The following is a 13,594-nucleotide window of genomic DNA, read 5'->3' as shown; positions in this document are numbered from 1 at the left end:
AAGTGGGAATTTCTTCCGAATGGGTAATGTCGGCATGTTCACAAGCGTTTTATTTAATTTAACTAGTTTTCCACACATCTACTGGGTTTCTTTCCAGGGTTGATGCGATCATTTTATTTAAAAATTGGGATTTCGCAATGTTGAACTAAGACAAAACCTGTCTAGACAAATGGTAGGGGGGGTGGGGTGGGAAACAGGACCTCCAGAGTAGGTGTCTTTTGTCTCTTCGAGAACTCTGGGAAGTAGCATGGGAGTGTGAACCTTAAGGTGTGAAACAGTTGTGTACTGGCATTGTTCCTGGAGAAGGTATTTAACTGAGACCTATGCGAAGCTCAGGGTGAACTCAGCATTCGTCGCGACAACATCACTTTCTTTGAGACCATCAAAACTATCATCGTTCTTTATAACATGGACATCTTAAACGGTAAGTAAAACAAAACCTATTATTGTATTTTTAAAAGTGTTATGTTAACATATTATAGGATATTCAAACTATCTTTTTCCTAAAACAAAAGCTTAATTTTCAGGAGTTCGGGAGAACGGCACAGCACCCTTTTCTTTAGAAACGGGGGCTTTTAAAGATGGAACAACATCTCTAACAGGCACAAGGTGTGTACAGAATTACGCGATTTTTAATCGTATGTATGTTTTAAGCTTGCGATTGTTTTAAATTATATAATAACAGAGTTTTTCTTTGATTTGTTCCAGGGTTAACAAACTGAGCAGGAAAACATTCAGACACCGCGACCACAGAGCCCATCCTTACAAAAGGTATGTATACAACGGGGTGTATAATTGTGTATTTAAAAAAACAGCAAATGGGTTTAAACAATTCCAAATGTTCTAAAACCGACCGTTTTACACATACAGAGCCACGCCAGAGAACCTTATGTGCGGAGAACCAGGGCCGTCAGGAATAACGCACACTACAAGGTATATATATAAATTAGATAAAAAGAGATAGAGAGGGAGACACGCTTATTCTGTTTGAAATGGGTACATGTATAAATGTTTTAACACATATCTATCTTCACAGACTGCAGCACAGTACCCCTCCACATAATGATCAGGACACCGTACTCCAGACGTTTTTGGAATGTTTAAACAGTATCGACCTCCCAGAACAACAAAAACCTGGAGCTTTGTGCAACAGTGGAGAATCAGAAGCGATCTTCATCAGCGGTCCTGCAACACCCCCGAGTGAGTGCTTGCCTCGTGATTTCTCTGATGTTTTTGAATACAGTATATCAGATTTCGATCTTGTTCATATACCCACCCCACCAGAATGTGTCAGAAATAGCATTGATTCACACGTAGATTTTGAAGACGACGGTATAACAGACTCTCAAATATCAGCGGCGTATGATGCTTACATGAAGGTTTCAGATGCTCAACCTGTTGAACAGAGTCATATAGCTTCATTAGTTGATAAATTATGTTTGATTGAAGCTAGACTCAATCAATACCACCAAGAAGCACAGATACAAAACCAACAGTTTATCAAATTCATAAAAAAAGTGTGTAGTACATTAGACATCATCTGCAGCAAAATTTCAAGTCCCTGACTTTTAAAATCCAGACCATGGACCCTCCAAATAAATTATTTAAGCATAATAACGGAACCTCCAGTCCTGTTAGATGTTTTGACTTAGAGACTTTTATGCAGTGGGCTGAAGAAACAGATAACAAATTAGACAATATTATAGCTAGACTTAATAGTGTGCCTGCATCAGCCTCATCTGATACACATCCTCGTCAGACTGTTCCTACGCCTGCTATTGCTGATGGGGCTATTGTTGTTGTTGTTAATAATAGTGATAGTACATCAGGTGTTGCTCGGACCACTGTTGTTACTGATGCTAACCGTATTGCTGCTGCTGCTGCTGTTATTGAGTCTGTTACCGCTTCTACTAGTACTACAGACGCACATGCGTGTCCGGGCACCGCTGCAACACCACACACCCCCTCAGTCATTGTAAATTTCTCACAAAGTGATACTATCGTGATTGAGCCCGTTGTGCAATCTGGATCTGGCAGGCGCTCCCAGCCACACATTAGAGAGATACCTAATTTTAATGCTCGCGAATTGCGTGAGCGCCTTGATTTTAGGGGTATAAGTCTTGATCATCCAGAACAAGTACCTGCGCGAGTGCGCGAGTGCTTAGCCAATGTGGTAGACCGAGCTGTGGCTGGATCTCAACAGGGCAGCGTTCTAAACGTAGTCCTGCGTGGCCCCTCGCTGGCTTCAGATGTTCAGGCTGTTTTAAACGCTGATGATCGGTATGATCCGGAGCTGTTTCTCGATCGAATTGCACAAGTTATGCAGAGTAATGATGAATCTATCGGTGATGATGAATTAGAGTTTATTGTCACGGTAGCTCAGAACAGTAGTGGTGGGGCTCGCTTAAGACTGGCACAAATCCCTTATGATGAGATTCTCTCAAAGAAAGGCAGACATTTATACACACCAAACAACACACACAACAATTTGTGCTTCTCCCTATGTATAGCACATTCATTAAACTCATCAGCCTCTGAGCTAGAAAAACTCGCTACAGCTAAACGGATGCATGCTGAAGTAGGTCTATGCGACAAGCAGCAAGTATCATTCACAGATGTCAGTAAATTTGAGAAGCACTTCAACATTAAGATTGTAATCTATTACCACACAGAAGGGCGTAAACGCCTGGAATGTTTTTTCACACATGAAGAGCGAAACACAAACACGCTGATGATGTATCTCCATAATCAACATTACCACATGATTTTAAACCCAACCGCTTTTCTTGGTGCATCCTATGTGTGTAATTTCTGTTACAGTACATATAATTCACCATTACATCATTCCTGTAAACATAGATGTAACACATGTTATACACTCTGTCAACACCACAGGGGTCCCACAGTGAAATGCAGCGACTGTAACCGCATCTGCAAATCACAACACTGTTACCAGCAACACAAATTACCAGAATTAAAACACAACATGACCCCCTGTGATAATATGAAACATTGCATGCACTGTGGCACCACATATAAAGAATCCAAGAAATCGCCACACAGATGTGCCCAGCCTAGATGCGAGCACTGCCGCGAGCCTAAATTAACCGGAGACTCCGACCATCAGTGTTTCATACAGCCTGTTGAAAAACAGAAGCCTACCGATAAATACATTTTATATGATTTCGAGACTAGGTACCACAACGGTAAACACGAGGCTAACTTTGTGTGTGCGTCTGATCTGAAGGGCAATAAGTTCACATTTAACACATTAAAGTGTGTGGAGGCGTTTGTGCAACATTACAGACGCCCAAGGTTTTGTGGGTACACTTTCATAGCACATAATGCATCTGGCTTTGACAACTACATACTCCTCGAGTACTTTGTCAGACAGTGCATAACACCTAGTGTCATAATGAGCGGCAGCCGTGTGATTTTGATGTATGACAGGGACTATGACCAGCGATGGATTGATTCGTTCAGCTTTTTGCCCATGGGCCTTGCCAAAATACCCTCTGCTTTAGGTTTTCAAGACCTGCAGAAGGGCCATTTCCCACACAGGTTTAATACGAGGGATAATGAGCATTATGTGGGCCCGTACCCAGACCCCTCCTTCTACGGCTATGAGTACATGTCTGAAAGCGATAAGGTGCGATTCATGGAATGGTACCAGGTTGCCTCACAGAATCCCTTTGATTTTCAGGCTGAACTCAGGCGTTACTGTGTTAACGATGTTGATGTCCTGCGTAAAGCATGCAGCATTTATCGTGACACGTTACTGGGTTGTACACAAGTTGATCCATTCATGTATACCACCTTGGCTGCATTTAGTATGGGTGTGTATAAAACGCTGTTTCTGCCTAGAGACACGCTCGCTCTCACGTATGACGGGGCATACGTTGAGCAGAATAAGACGTTTTCTAACGTCTCTATCGAATGGCTTCAATACGTGTCCCACACCACCAACAAAGTGGTAAAACATGCTCTCAGAGGAGGCGAACAGAGGGTTGGACCGTATTTTGTGGACGGTTTTGACCCCACAAGTAATACAGCTTATGAATTTGCAGGATGTTTTCACCACGGCTGTGTTAAATGTTACCCCGAGAGCGAAGTTAATCCTGTCAGCAAAGCATCCTATGGACTGCTGCATCGCATGTTTTGTGACAAAGTTGATGCACTGAGATCACAACACAGTGTGAACGTAATAGTGATGTGGGAATGTGAATGGGCTGGCTTGAAGCAGACAGACCCTACAGTTGTGGCTTTCATGCACACATACAGAAAGCCAGAACGCATGAATCCCCGAGACGCTCTTTTTGGAGGTCGCACAAATGCTATAAAGCTGTACCACAAGACTGGTTGTGATGAAAAAATATTTTACTACGACTTCACCAGTCTCTATCCCACAGTGCAGTCTAAAAAAGACTATCCTGTAGGACACCCTCAAGTCATTTACACCAACTTTGACAAGCTAGAAAATTATTTCGGCTTAGTTAAATGCACAGTGCTCCCCCCTAAGGGTCTTTTTCACCCCGTCATTCCCTACAGGTGCCACGGAAAACTGATGTTTCCACTCTGCAGCATGTGTGCTGAAGACCAAAACCAGCATACTGCATGTGGGCACAGGGACAGTGAGCGGGTATTGAAAGGCACTTGGGTCTCATTTGAGCTTGAAAAAGCTGTTGAGAAGGGATACAGGGTTCTTGCTATTGATGAGGTGTGGCATTTCCCCAATAAGACCGACACATTGTTTAAAGACTATGTGAAAGCCTTCCTAAAACTCAAACAGGAGGCCTCGGGGTATCCTGAACACGTCAAGACACCTGACGAACAGAAGAAGTACATAGACGAGTATTATGAGAAGGAGGGAATAATGCTAGACCCATCCAAGATTTGTGTAAATAAAGCTGTTCGTAACTGTAACAAGCTGTTGCTAAACTCGTTATGGGGTCGTTTCAGCATGAGGTCAAATATGGCATCATCTGAGCTCATTACAGACCCTTCCAGATTTAGCCAGCTAATGTTTAGCGACCAGTACGACGTGCGTCAGTTTTGTTTCATCTCTGACGACGTCGCAATGGTGCAGTGGCGGCATGCTGATGGTTGCATGCCGTGTTAAGGACGTTAATGTTTTTGTCGGGGCCATGACCACTGCACACGCCAGACTCATGCTGTATGATTTGCTAGACAACTTGCAGCAGCGCGTGCTGTATTGTGACACGGACAGTGTCATTTTCACGGCACGCCCTGGCGAGTGGATGCCTCCTCTAGGTCCGTTTCTGGGGGATCTCACAAGCGAATTAGACTGTGGAGAGGGTGGTGTGGAGGATTACATAGCGGAATTTGTTTCCGGTGGGCCAAAATGCTACGCGTATCACACATCGTTGGGCAAGACCCAGGTCAAATGTAAAGGCGTGACACTGAACGCACTAAACTCAAAAGTTGTCACCCATGAATCCTTGAAAGGTTTAGTCCACAAGTTTGTAACCAATCAGACATCAGACGCACACCTAGTTGCCGTGTCTGATAGCATCAGACGCGATAAAAAGAAGCTTCATTTGAAGAATAAAACCATTGTGAAAAAAGTTAAAGTTGTTTACAATAAGCGCCGTGTGCTCCCAGACTATACAACCGTACCTTATGGATTTTAAATTAGAACAGGGGTTTGACGCCCGGTTGCAGCACCCGTTCAGTATGGTGGTCAGCGGTCCCAGTAACTGCGGCAAGACTTTTTTTGTTAAAAGCATAATTGAAAATTCTTCCCGGATTATATCATGCAGCATTGACAATATTGTATATATATACTCATGCTGGCAGCCATTATATGACCAGCTTCTTAAGATAAGAGACATAAACTTTGTTAACGGTATACCCGAATCTCTTGCTGATGACACCCTTCTTCCTGCAGAAAAGAACAATTTGTTAATTATAGACGATGTAATGAACGATGCAGCTAACAATTTAGAAGTACAAAATGTGTTCACAAAGTATGTGCATCATAGGAATTTGAGTTGTATATATCTAGTTCAGAATTTGTTTATTCAAGGAAAATCCAGTAGAACCATTTCCTTGAACACTAACTATCTAATATTGTTTAAAAATCCGAGAGATAAATATCAGGTTATGCTTTTAGGTAGGCAAATGTTTCCGGGTAATACTAAATATTTTATAGAAGCGTTTAATGATGCCACATCCACAACATACGGGTATCTTTTAATAGACTATAAAGCTAAGACCCCGGACTATTTAAGACTCAGAACAAATTTACTATCAGAGCGTCCGGTTGTTTACATTCCAAAACAAAAATCAGCAAAGAGGTGAAAGGATGTCATCACGCATGCGGAGGAATCTGTCTCTGTTGGAGATGATATACAGGGCTCCTCCTACTCTACGCAGAGTTATTATTAGTAATTCAAACTTAGATTTTATCAATGCGCTGTGTGAGATAGCCTTTAATGTATTGCATGGTAACATACCACTGACCAATCAGCAGTACAAACAGCTGAAAAAGAAAAAATCAATAATCAGACTGATTGCAGACAAAAAAATAAAAACTTTGAAAAAGAGAAAGACAATCAACCAATCTGGAGGGTTTTTACTGCCGCTATTAGGGGCTGCAATCCCTTTCATAACCAGTCTGATAGCAAACAGGTGAAAATGGAACATGTGCAAAAGATGTTTTTGGTACCCCAACACCAGTTGGACTTAATAAAGCAACAGCAGCAGCAGCAGCAGCAGCAAACAGACAGCATCAGACAACAGTCTCAGAACGAGTTGGACAAGGAGATGTTACAAGTGTTACAAGATTCTGACATAGATGTGTATGAGAAGGCTAAAAAATACAGCGATATTCTCCAAAGATACCTTACCCTTGTGAGACAAGGTGCCCGTGAAAAGAATGTATTGTCTTTATCATTACCTGAACAATTTAACAGGGATGTGCAACCCCAGTCGACGGACACATCGCCTGTTCATGGTGATGCAGGGGTGAGGGATCTTGTTGCGGAGAATGTTTTAACACACATACCTAAAAGGTGTAGGAGGAATGCAGAACTTATTCTATCAGCGGTGAGCCGTTCGCCACACTTGATCTCTTACAACGACAAAGGCGAAATTGTTGTTGATAAACACACCATCCCTGGTTCACACATTTATGATCTAATTAAAGGCGTCACAACCACACACACACCCTCTGAGGGTTTGAGACCTATCGGCTGGACAGAGTTTTTAAAAGCTGTCTCAGATTTAAACGTACCGTTATCAGCCATATCTAACACAGGCATACGTAAGACCGTCGCCATGTATAAAACCGATCACACACTGTCTGAAGACCCTGGTTTTTTAAAACACACACCAAAAAAGATCACCCCTGGTGGACCGCTGCGACATAGTACACTAAAAAAAATAAAGAATTAAAAAAAACAAATTAAAGGGGGGTCCTGTAGAGTGGTTGGATTTTTGAATTCAGGTTTTTTCTTATTGCACCTGAAATTGTTTTTCTGCTAAAAATATTTGCTGTTTGGTGTTTTTTCTACTGTAATGTTTTTTTCACTTATTGCTGCTAAATTGTTTTGTTTTGTTTTATTTTATTACTGTTAAATATATTATGTCTTTATTACTGTTAAATATATGTTTTTCTTTTTTATTACGGCTTAATGTTTGATTTCTTTTATTTATGTTTAAAACAATGTATGTTGTAAATCTATATATTTATATACGAGATTTGATAATAAATACCATTGACTCGATTATCATGCTCTCATGTTGTTTTTATTATTCTCATTAGTACATGTCAGTATCCGCATTGCACACACACGTAATCACTGCATACAGCAACAGGTTGTATGTTGTTGACAAATCGACACACCATAGCATCATTACAAATTAAATCAGACCCATACATGTTAAGCACACGCTCATAAGATACACCATTTTGCACATGATATAAAAAAAATACACAATGTTGACCGCATGTGATGGAGAAGTCGTTCTGCACTTGTTTTCCTGAATATAAAACAGTGGAACAGTTTTTTAGAAGAAACATCTTTATTGCTGGGGGAAAACTGTCTAACGAGTGACCAAAACTATCAAAAAAATAACCGCGTCTGTCTCTCGAAATATAAACAGCAAGCCAATGTTCCCCGGGCATCGTAGAAGGGTGGGTGTTTACAATACTCATAGCAGGGAGTCTTTGAAGCCGTTCAGTGGTTAGCTGATCATAGGCTAACACGCCTAGGAAATGTGTGTTTTTATTGATAATGCTGCCGATCACGGCTGATAGTTCTATAGTGTTCATGACCGTTTTGTCTCAATAGTAGTCCAAGAGCACCTGTCTCATGTTAGATATTTCAATGACTGAATCAAATACCGAATAACACAAGAGGTTCACTGTACGGGGTAGTGGATTTCTGAAACGGGTTTCCAATCTCACGTTCCCAGTTTTAATTAACGACACATTCCCTGAATGTCCTTCGTCAGCTTCCAGATTGAAACAGAATAAAGTGTAGCCGTTACCAAAGTCCGCACGCGTAATAGCTAAGGATCTGTCCTTTAAATGTCTTTCTGTGGTTTGTATCAGCTGGTAAAATTCTCTGGTATAGTGTTTTCTCTGGAAATTGGGCTGGAATGGTTTAGCAGGATAAGCCTGACTATCAGCATATAAAGACATAAATTCTATATCGCAGTTTTCAAAATGAAATGGATTATGCTGGTAGGAGCCAGTGTATGCTTCATTGTCTATAAATGCAATGATCACAAATTTAGGTATCCTACCCATAAATAAATTGTCATTTGTTGATATTCTAGCCCCTGCAGGTATGGAGAAGGTCTTTAAAGACACTCTGTCTACCGTGTATTTTGCGTTTGCATGGTGCAATGCCTTGCTGTGTGCAAGTCTGACGGTCGGTGATACACTAACTTTCTTGACAAAGAGACTGGCTGAGACAATTTTAACTCTGTATGCATTGGCATCCGCTGTCATGAGAGCAAATTCGTCTTTAGAGCGCACAAATTTCAGTGACAGGTCGATTCCATTAAGTAACAGTTTTTCTTGAAAAAACAGGTCTGCATGTACTGGTGCAATCAATTCAACAATACTGCTATTTGCTGTGTAGCCACCTCTGGTCACCAGGCCCTGGTTCTCTCCTTCTATAGATGTGTCATTCATGTGTGATGATGTATCCTTACAGAATAACCCGGTGCTGAACTGTGTGTCTAAAGTGTCCTTATTATAATTGATAAGACATTCTATCACACCTCTGTATGGATATGTGTTGGATGATTGACTAATGAGGCGGTCTCCCAAATTAACATCAACTTGGCTAAATATGCTGCATCCAGGATAATTAATAAATCCTACATTAGCGTCCCTAGCCAGGTTTGAGCCATCAGCGTTTGTGATTCTCACACGTGTGTAGATATATGAGTCATTTAGATCCAGGTAATCTTCACCGGATGATGAGATGTAAAACTCGATCGGCCCTCCATCAGTGATTGCAGATACAGGTGGGATTTTGATAAATGTACTTTTCTCAATGCTAGTCTGTGTGTAGGGAACAGTAAACAGGTCCAGCTCTGTTTTTACACATTCTCCAGAATGACTGTGTAACAGTGCCATTTAGAATATGTCAAACTCTGCAGTTTTAGAACGACTGGTTCTGGGTCTTTTCACTCTGCGTGGCGGTGTCCGTTTGCTAGCTCTCCTGCTAGGTTTTGTGGTTTTACGCTTTTTAGTAGTGATGGGTCGTTCGCGAACGAAATGGCTCTTAGATCCGACTCTTTGAAGTGAACGACGGGAGCCGGCTCCTTATCGCGAGCCGTCACGTGGGTTTTTCCTCTCTCTCTCTCGCACTTTTTTTCGCTTCACTCCGCACGCGAGCCTTGTGCTTTACGCTGGGCAGAGGGGGGAGGGGCGGTAGTTACTCAGTAGCACAGGAACAGAGCGGGAGGGAGAGAGAGAGAAAGAGAGCCAGGGACAACAACGTCACATTAGAAAGGTAAAGTAATCATCCACAACTATTTTCGGTTGCAGATGATAAAGGATGTAGAAAGTTTATTCATGCAGGCCCATATGACAGAGAATATGCATCTTCTTTTTGTTTTCATATTTTAATTTATATTTAATTGTGTTGTGGTTTGCTATGTTTTGTGTTGTTTCATTTTAAATTTGTTTAAAAGGAAAAAGCTGAAAATTTAAATAGTTAAAAGTTGAAATGTGAATAGTTGGTTTTTGTATTATATGATTTATTTATTACATTTTATGTGGAGTGAATAAATAAAAGTATATTTACGGTGGCCCCTACAGACAAAGCACATACAAACTTCAAATCACGTACAAACTCCGAAGCACGTAAAAACACGTAAAAACTCCGAAGCACGTAAAAACTCCAAATCACGTAAAAACTCAAAAGCACGTAAAAATTCAAAACACGTACAAAAGACAACAGAAGTGCTCCAGGATAGTGTTGAGCTTTTGTTACCTAGTGGCTACACAAGCCAGCAAGTACCAACGACCGGATTTGGTGTGTGGTAATAACAGGTAAATGAACATTTGTTTTAAATTATTTGAATATATATGAGTGCCTGTGTATAAATACACAAACAATACACACATGCTTTCAATTGTGTAATTTAAGTGATCTAGTAGCTCTGCTTTGGAAGTTCAGTTCATGCTAGAAATGTGTTTTGGAGTTTGTAGTGCTTTGTCTCTAGGGGCCACCGCATATATTTATTATAAACATATATAAATAAACCCACTTTGTTTTACGTTAGTAATTCCTTTTGTGCATAATTTTATATTACTGTTAATAATAAATTAATTAAAGCAACAAAACAACCTGAAGAGCCGGTTCGGAGCCGAAAGAGCCGGCTCTTTTTAGTGAGCCGAACCGAAAGAGCCGGATCTCTAAAAAGAGCCGGAAATCCCATCACTACTTTTTAGACAACGGTTGCACTGGGGGTGGGGTCTTAGATGGTCTGGGCGTATACACATACAATCCGCTACCGTCCTGCTTAGTGGTTGAGGGTCTGGTTATGTGACATCAGACACTATGCCCGATGCGGCTGTTTTTAGGTGTGGTTTGACTATGCTAACTCCTTTTTTAAACAGTGGTACAGCAAATCTAAACAAGCTGCGGAACAACCCACCCAGCCCTGACCCATATTGCGTACTGGTCCCAACATACCCTCCGAGCTCTCCACCAGCCTGTGATAAGTAGTATTTTACATATTTTGAGTCATCAGTGTTGTAGACGGCCATCCTTTTTTTCAAAAATGCTGGGTTATCGGTCGGAAGTGTAACTTGACAAACACCTTGCCGTATAAAAAGGGTATGTGTTGATTTCGATCGTCTTTCAAATCAATTTCTATGTCGTCGATCAATGTCTTTGACACAGGTGTGTAGTGTGGGCTGTCAAATTGTAGAATAGGCAAGCGGCGGTCATCGTCCGTGATATTTATAGCTCTTAATAGCCTCGCGTGGGCGTCACCCACAAGCTGGTAATCAACGATATCTGCATAAATAAAGATGTTATATTTTCCCCCGTATATGTCTGCGGGGTGCGGGGCATATGTGTTTTTATAATGAAGTACAAACGGCTCTCCTGTTTCGAATCCTAGGATTTCCGCCAGTCTCCCTCTAAATGTGAGAATAGTGCCCCTAGGTCCCATAACACAGGCATGGTTAGTAACTGTGTTGTATTGCATTTTAAGGTCTCCAGTGGTTTGGTACTGCTGACATTTAAAATTAAATTCTTTTATTATCTGTTCCACAGATGCATAATGACCCACAGACAGTTCGATCATGGTTACGGCGATGGTTCCATCTTTGACTGGGTCATGAATTTCCACTTGCGAATCTGATTGTGGAAAAGACATCCATATGCGTGGGTACTGTATCTCTATAACAGCAACCTCATACGGCTGATCCAAAACGATAGGTTTTGCTAGCTTTGTTCTAAAATTAGATATCTTATTACCCGGGTAAACATGCGCCGAAGCATTCGAGAAGAGGCTTACATAGAAGCCTGCATTGTTGTTGTTCTTTTTATTCATGCTTTCTCCGTCTATGCTCAGTGTTGAATGAATGTGTGTAGAGCTGCGTCATCTGAGTTAATTACGCCTCAACGATGTCTTTCTCTGGAATCCACGAATTAAAGCTGTCGGGCCATCCTAGCCATTTCACTAGCACATGCTTTTTCCGACCCACTTTTTTTCTAGCCAATATGTTTTCAATTTTAAATGTTTTGTTTTCATCAACAACCACACGTTGTATCTCAGGCTCATAAAATGACCCTTTCAATACCTCTCCTGCTAGATCCGCTAGTCTGTACACTGGGGGCTGTCTCCCTATACGTTCCTTGACTGTGAAAATCTCATCGGTGTAGGTCTGCTCGTATCCTTTTCGAAACTTTCCTCTCAGTTTTGATATTCGTACAGTGTCGCCAATATTAAATTTAAAGCACAGTTCCCTCTGAGGCCTCGTTTTGTACAGCGCGTTAAACACCGACTTCTCATTATCCTTATTCACCTCTGCCGGAGCCATTTGGATAGATCTGTGATAAGCATTGTTATATGCTTGTGTGAGATCTGGTATGACATCTACATATCTCCGGGAGTTGGCTGATGTTAAGTACTTCCACATTCTACCCTTGAAGCTACGATTGAATCTCTCGACAATACTGCATTTAACCTCGCTAGCTGTTGAGAAATGCTTGATATTATATCGCTCCATTAGCTGTTTAAAGGTTGTATTATAAAACTCTTTGCCTTCATCTGTTTGTAGTTTCACAGGGATCCTACCCTCACTAAGTATATCCTCAAAAGCAGCTGATACAACATTCGCTGTCTTGTTTGTTAGGCATCTAACCCATGCGTATTTTGAGAATACATCTATACATGTTAGCAGATATCTCACATTATCATTATCTGACACATATTCACACATGTCAACCAGATCGGCTTGAAACTGTTTGTCGACCCCTGTCACCAATACTCTATTTCTGGGGAAATGGATCCTCACAGGTTTATGGAGTGTGTAAGTGTCGTCTTGTTCTAAATAATGTTTGACCTGAGATATTGGAGGTGTTACACCTGATGCCTCCCCTGCCGCTATACGTAGCTTATTTAAACTGGCCAACCCCGCAGGATGGGCTGGATCATGATATATTTTATGCAATGTGCTTTCCATGACTGTGCAAACCACAAATGACTAAGAAGTTGGTGTTAACACGTCTTTTTATTTAATTTTCACACAGACACAATCACAGACAATGGATACTTGAACAGCACACATTAAACCAGGTGTCTCCCACCCCAGTAGTTTCCAATCATGCGGAGCATGGCTGGTTTAACACGTCGGGCGCAAGTACTTGCTTCTAGCAGGTCCACAATGTTGTCATTAATGGCGCATACTATATTTCGCTCTGATCTCAGTTCACACATGAGGTGTTCTGCAACTCTGCGGATTTGTGTTCCAGTCCCATCTGTGGTGTTTGAGCGTACAAACAGCTGGATGGCTGGGATGAATCGGTCAGTCTTGAGCCTTATCATCACATCGTCATAGTAGGTGTCGAAGAAATACTCAGACAATTCCTGC

General features: G+C 41.4%; 1 protein-coding gene across 1 annotated transcript; it reads left to right on the top strand.

Moving 5' to 3' along the window:
- Positions 1–187: 187 nt before the first annotated feature.
- On the top strand, positions 188–5,415 carry LOC146496325 (uncharacterized). The gene is made up of 4 exons (XM_085142505.1): positions 188–609; positions 709–771; positions 871–933; positions 1,037–5,415. Exon 4 carries the CDS (start codon positions 1,583–1,585, stop codon positions 5,117–5,119), a length of 3,537 nt encoding a protein of 1,178 aa, XP_084998631.1. The 5' UTR covers positions 188–609; positions 709–771; positions 871–933; positions 1,037–1,582; the 3' UTR covers positions 5,120–5,415.
- Positions 5,416–13,594: the final 8,179 nt, after the last annotated feature.

The sequence above is a fragment of the Neolamprologus multifasciatus genome, chromosome 19, assembly GCF_963576455.1.
Source record: "Neolamprologus multifasciatus chromosome 19, fNeoMul1.2, whole genome shotgun sequence".
Taxonomy (NCBI): Eukaryota; Metazoa; Chordata; class Actinopteri; order Cichliformes; family Cichlidae; genus Neolamprologus; species Neolamprologus multifasciatus.
The sequence above is the reverse complement of the archived record's forward strand: the minus strand, read 5'-3'. Positions and strand labels throughout refer to the sequence as shown.

Bases quoted from the DNA above. Each gene is read 5' to 3' on its own strand.
- LOC146496325 (XM_085142505.1), top strand. From the start codon at position 1,583: ATGGACCCTCCAAATAAATTATTTAAGCATAATAACGGAACCTCCAGT.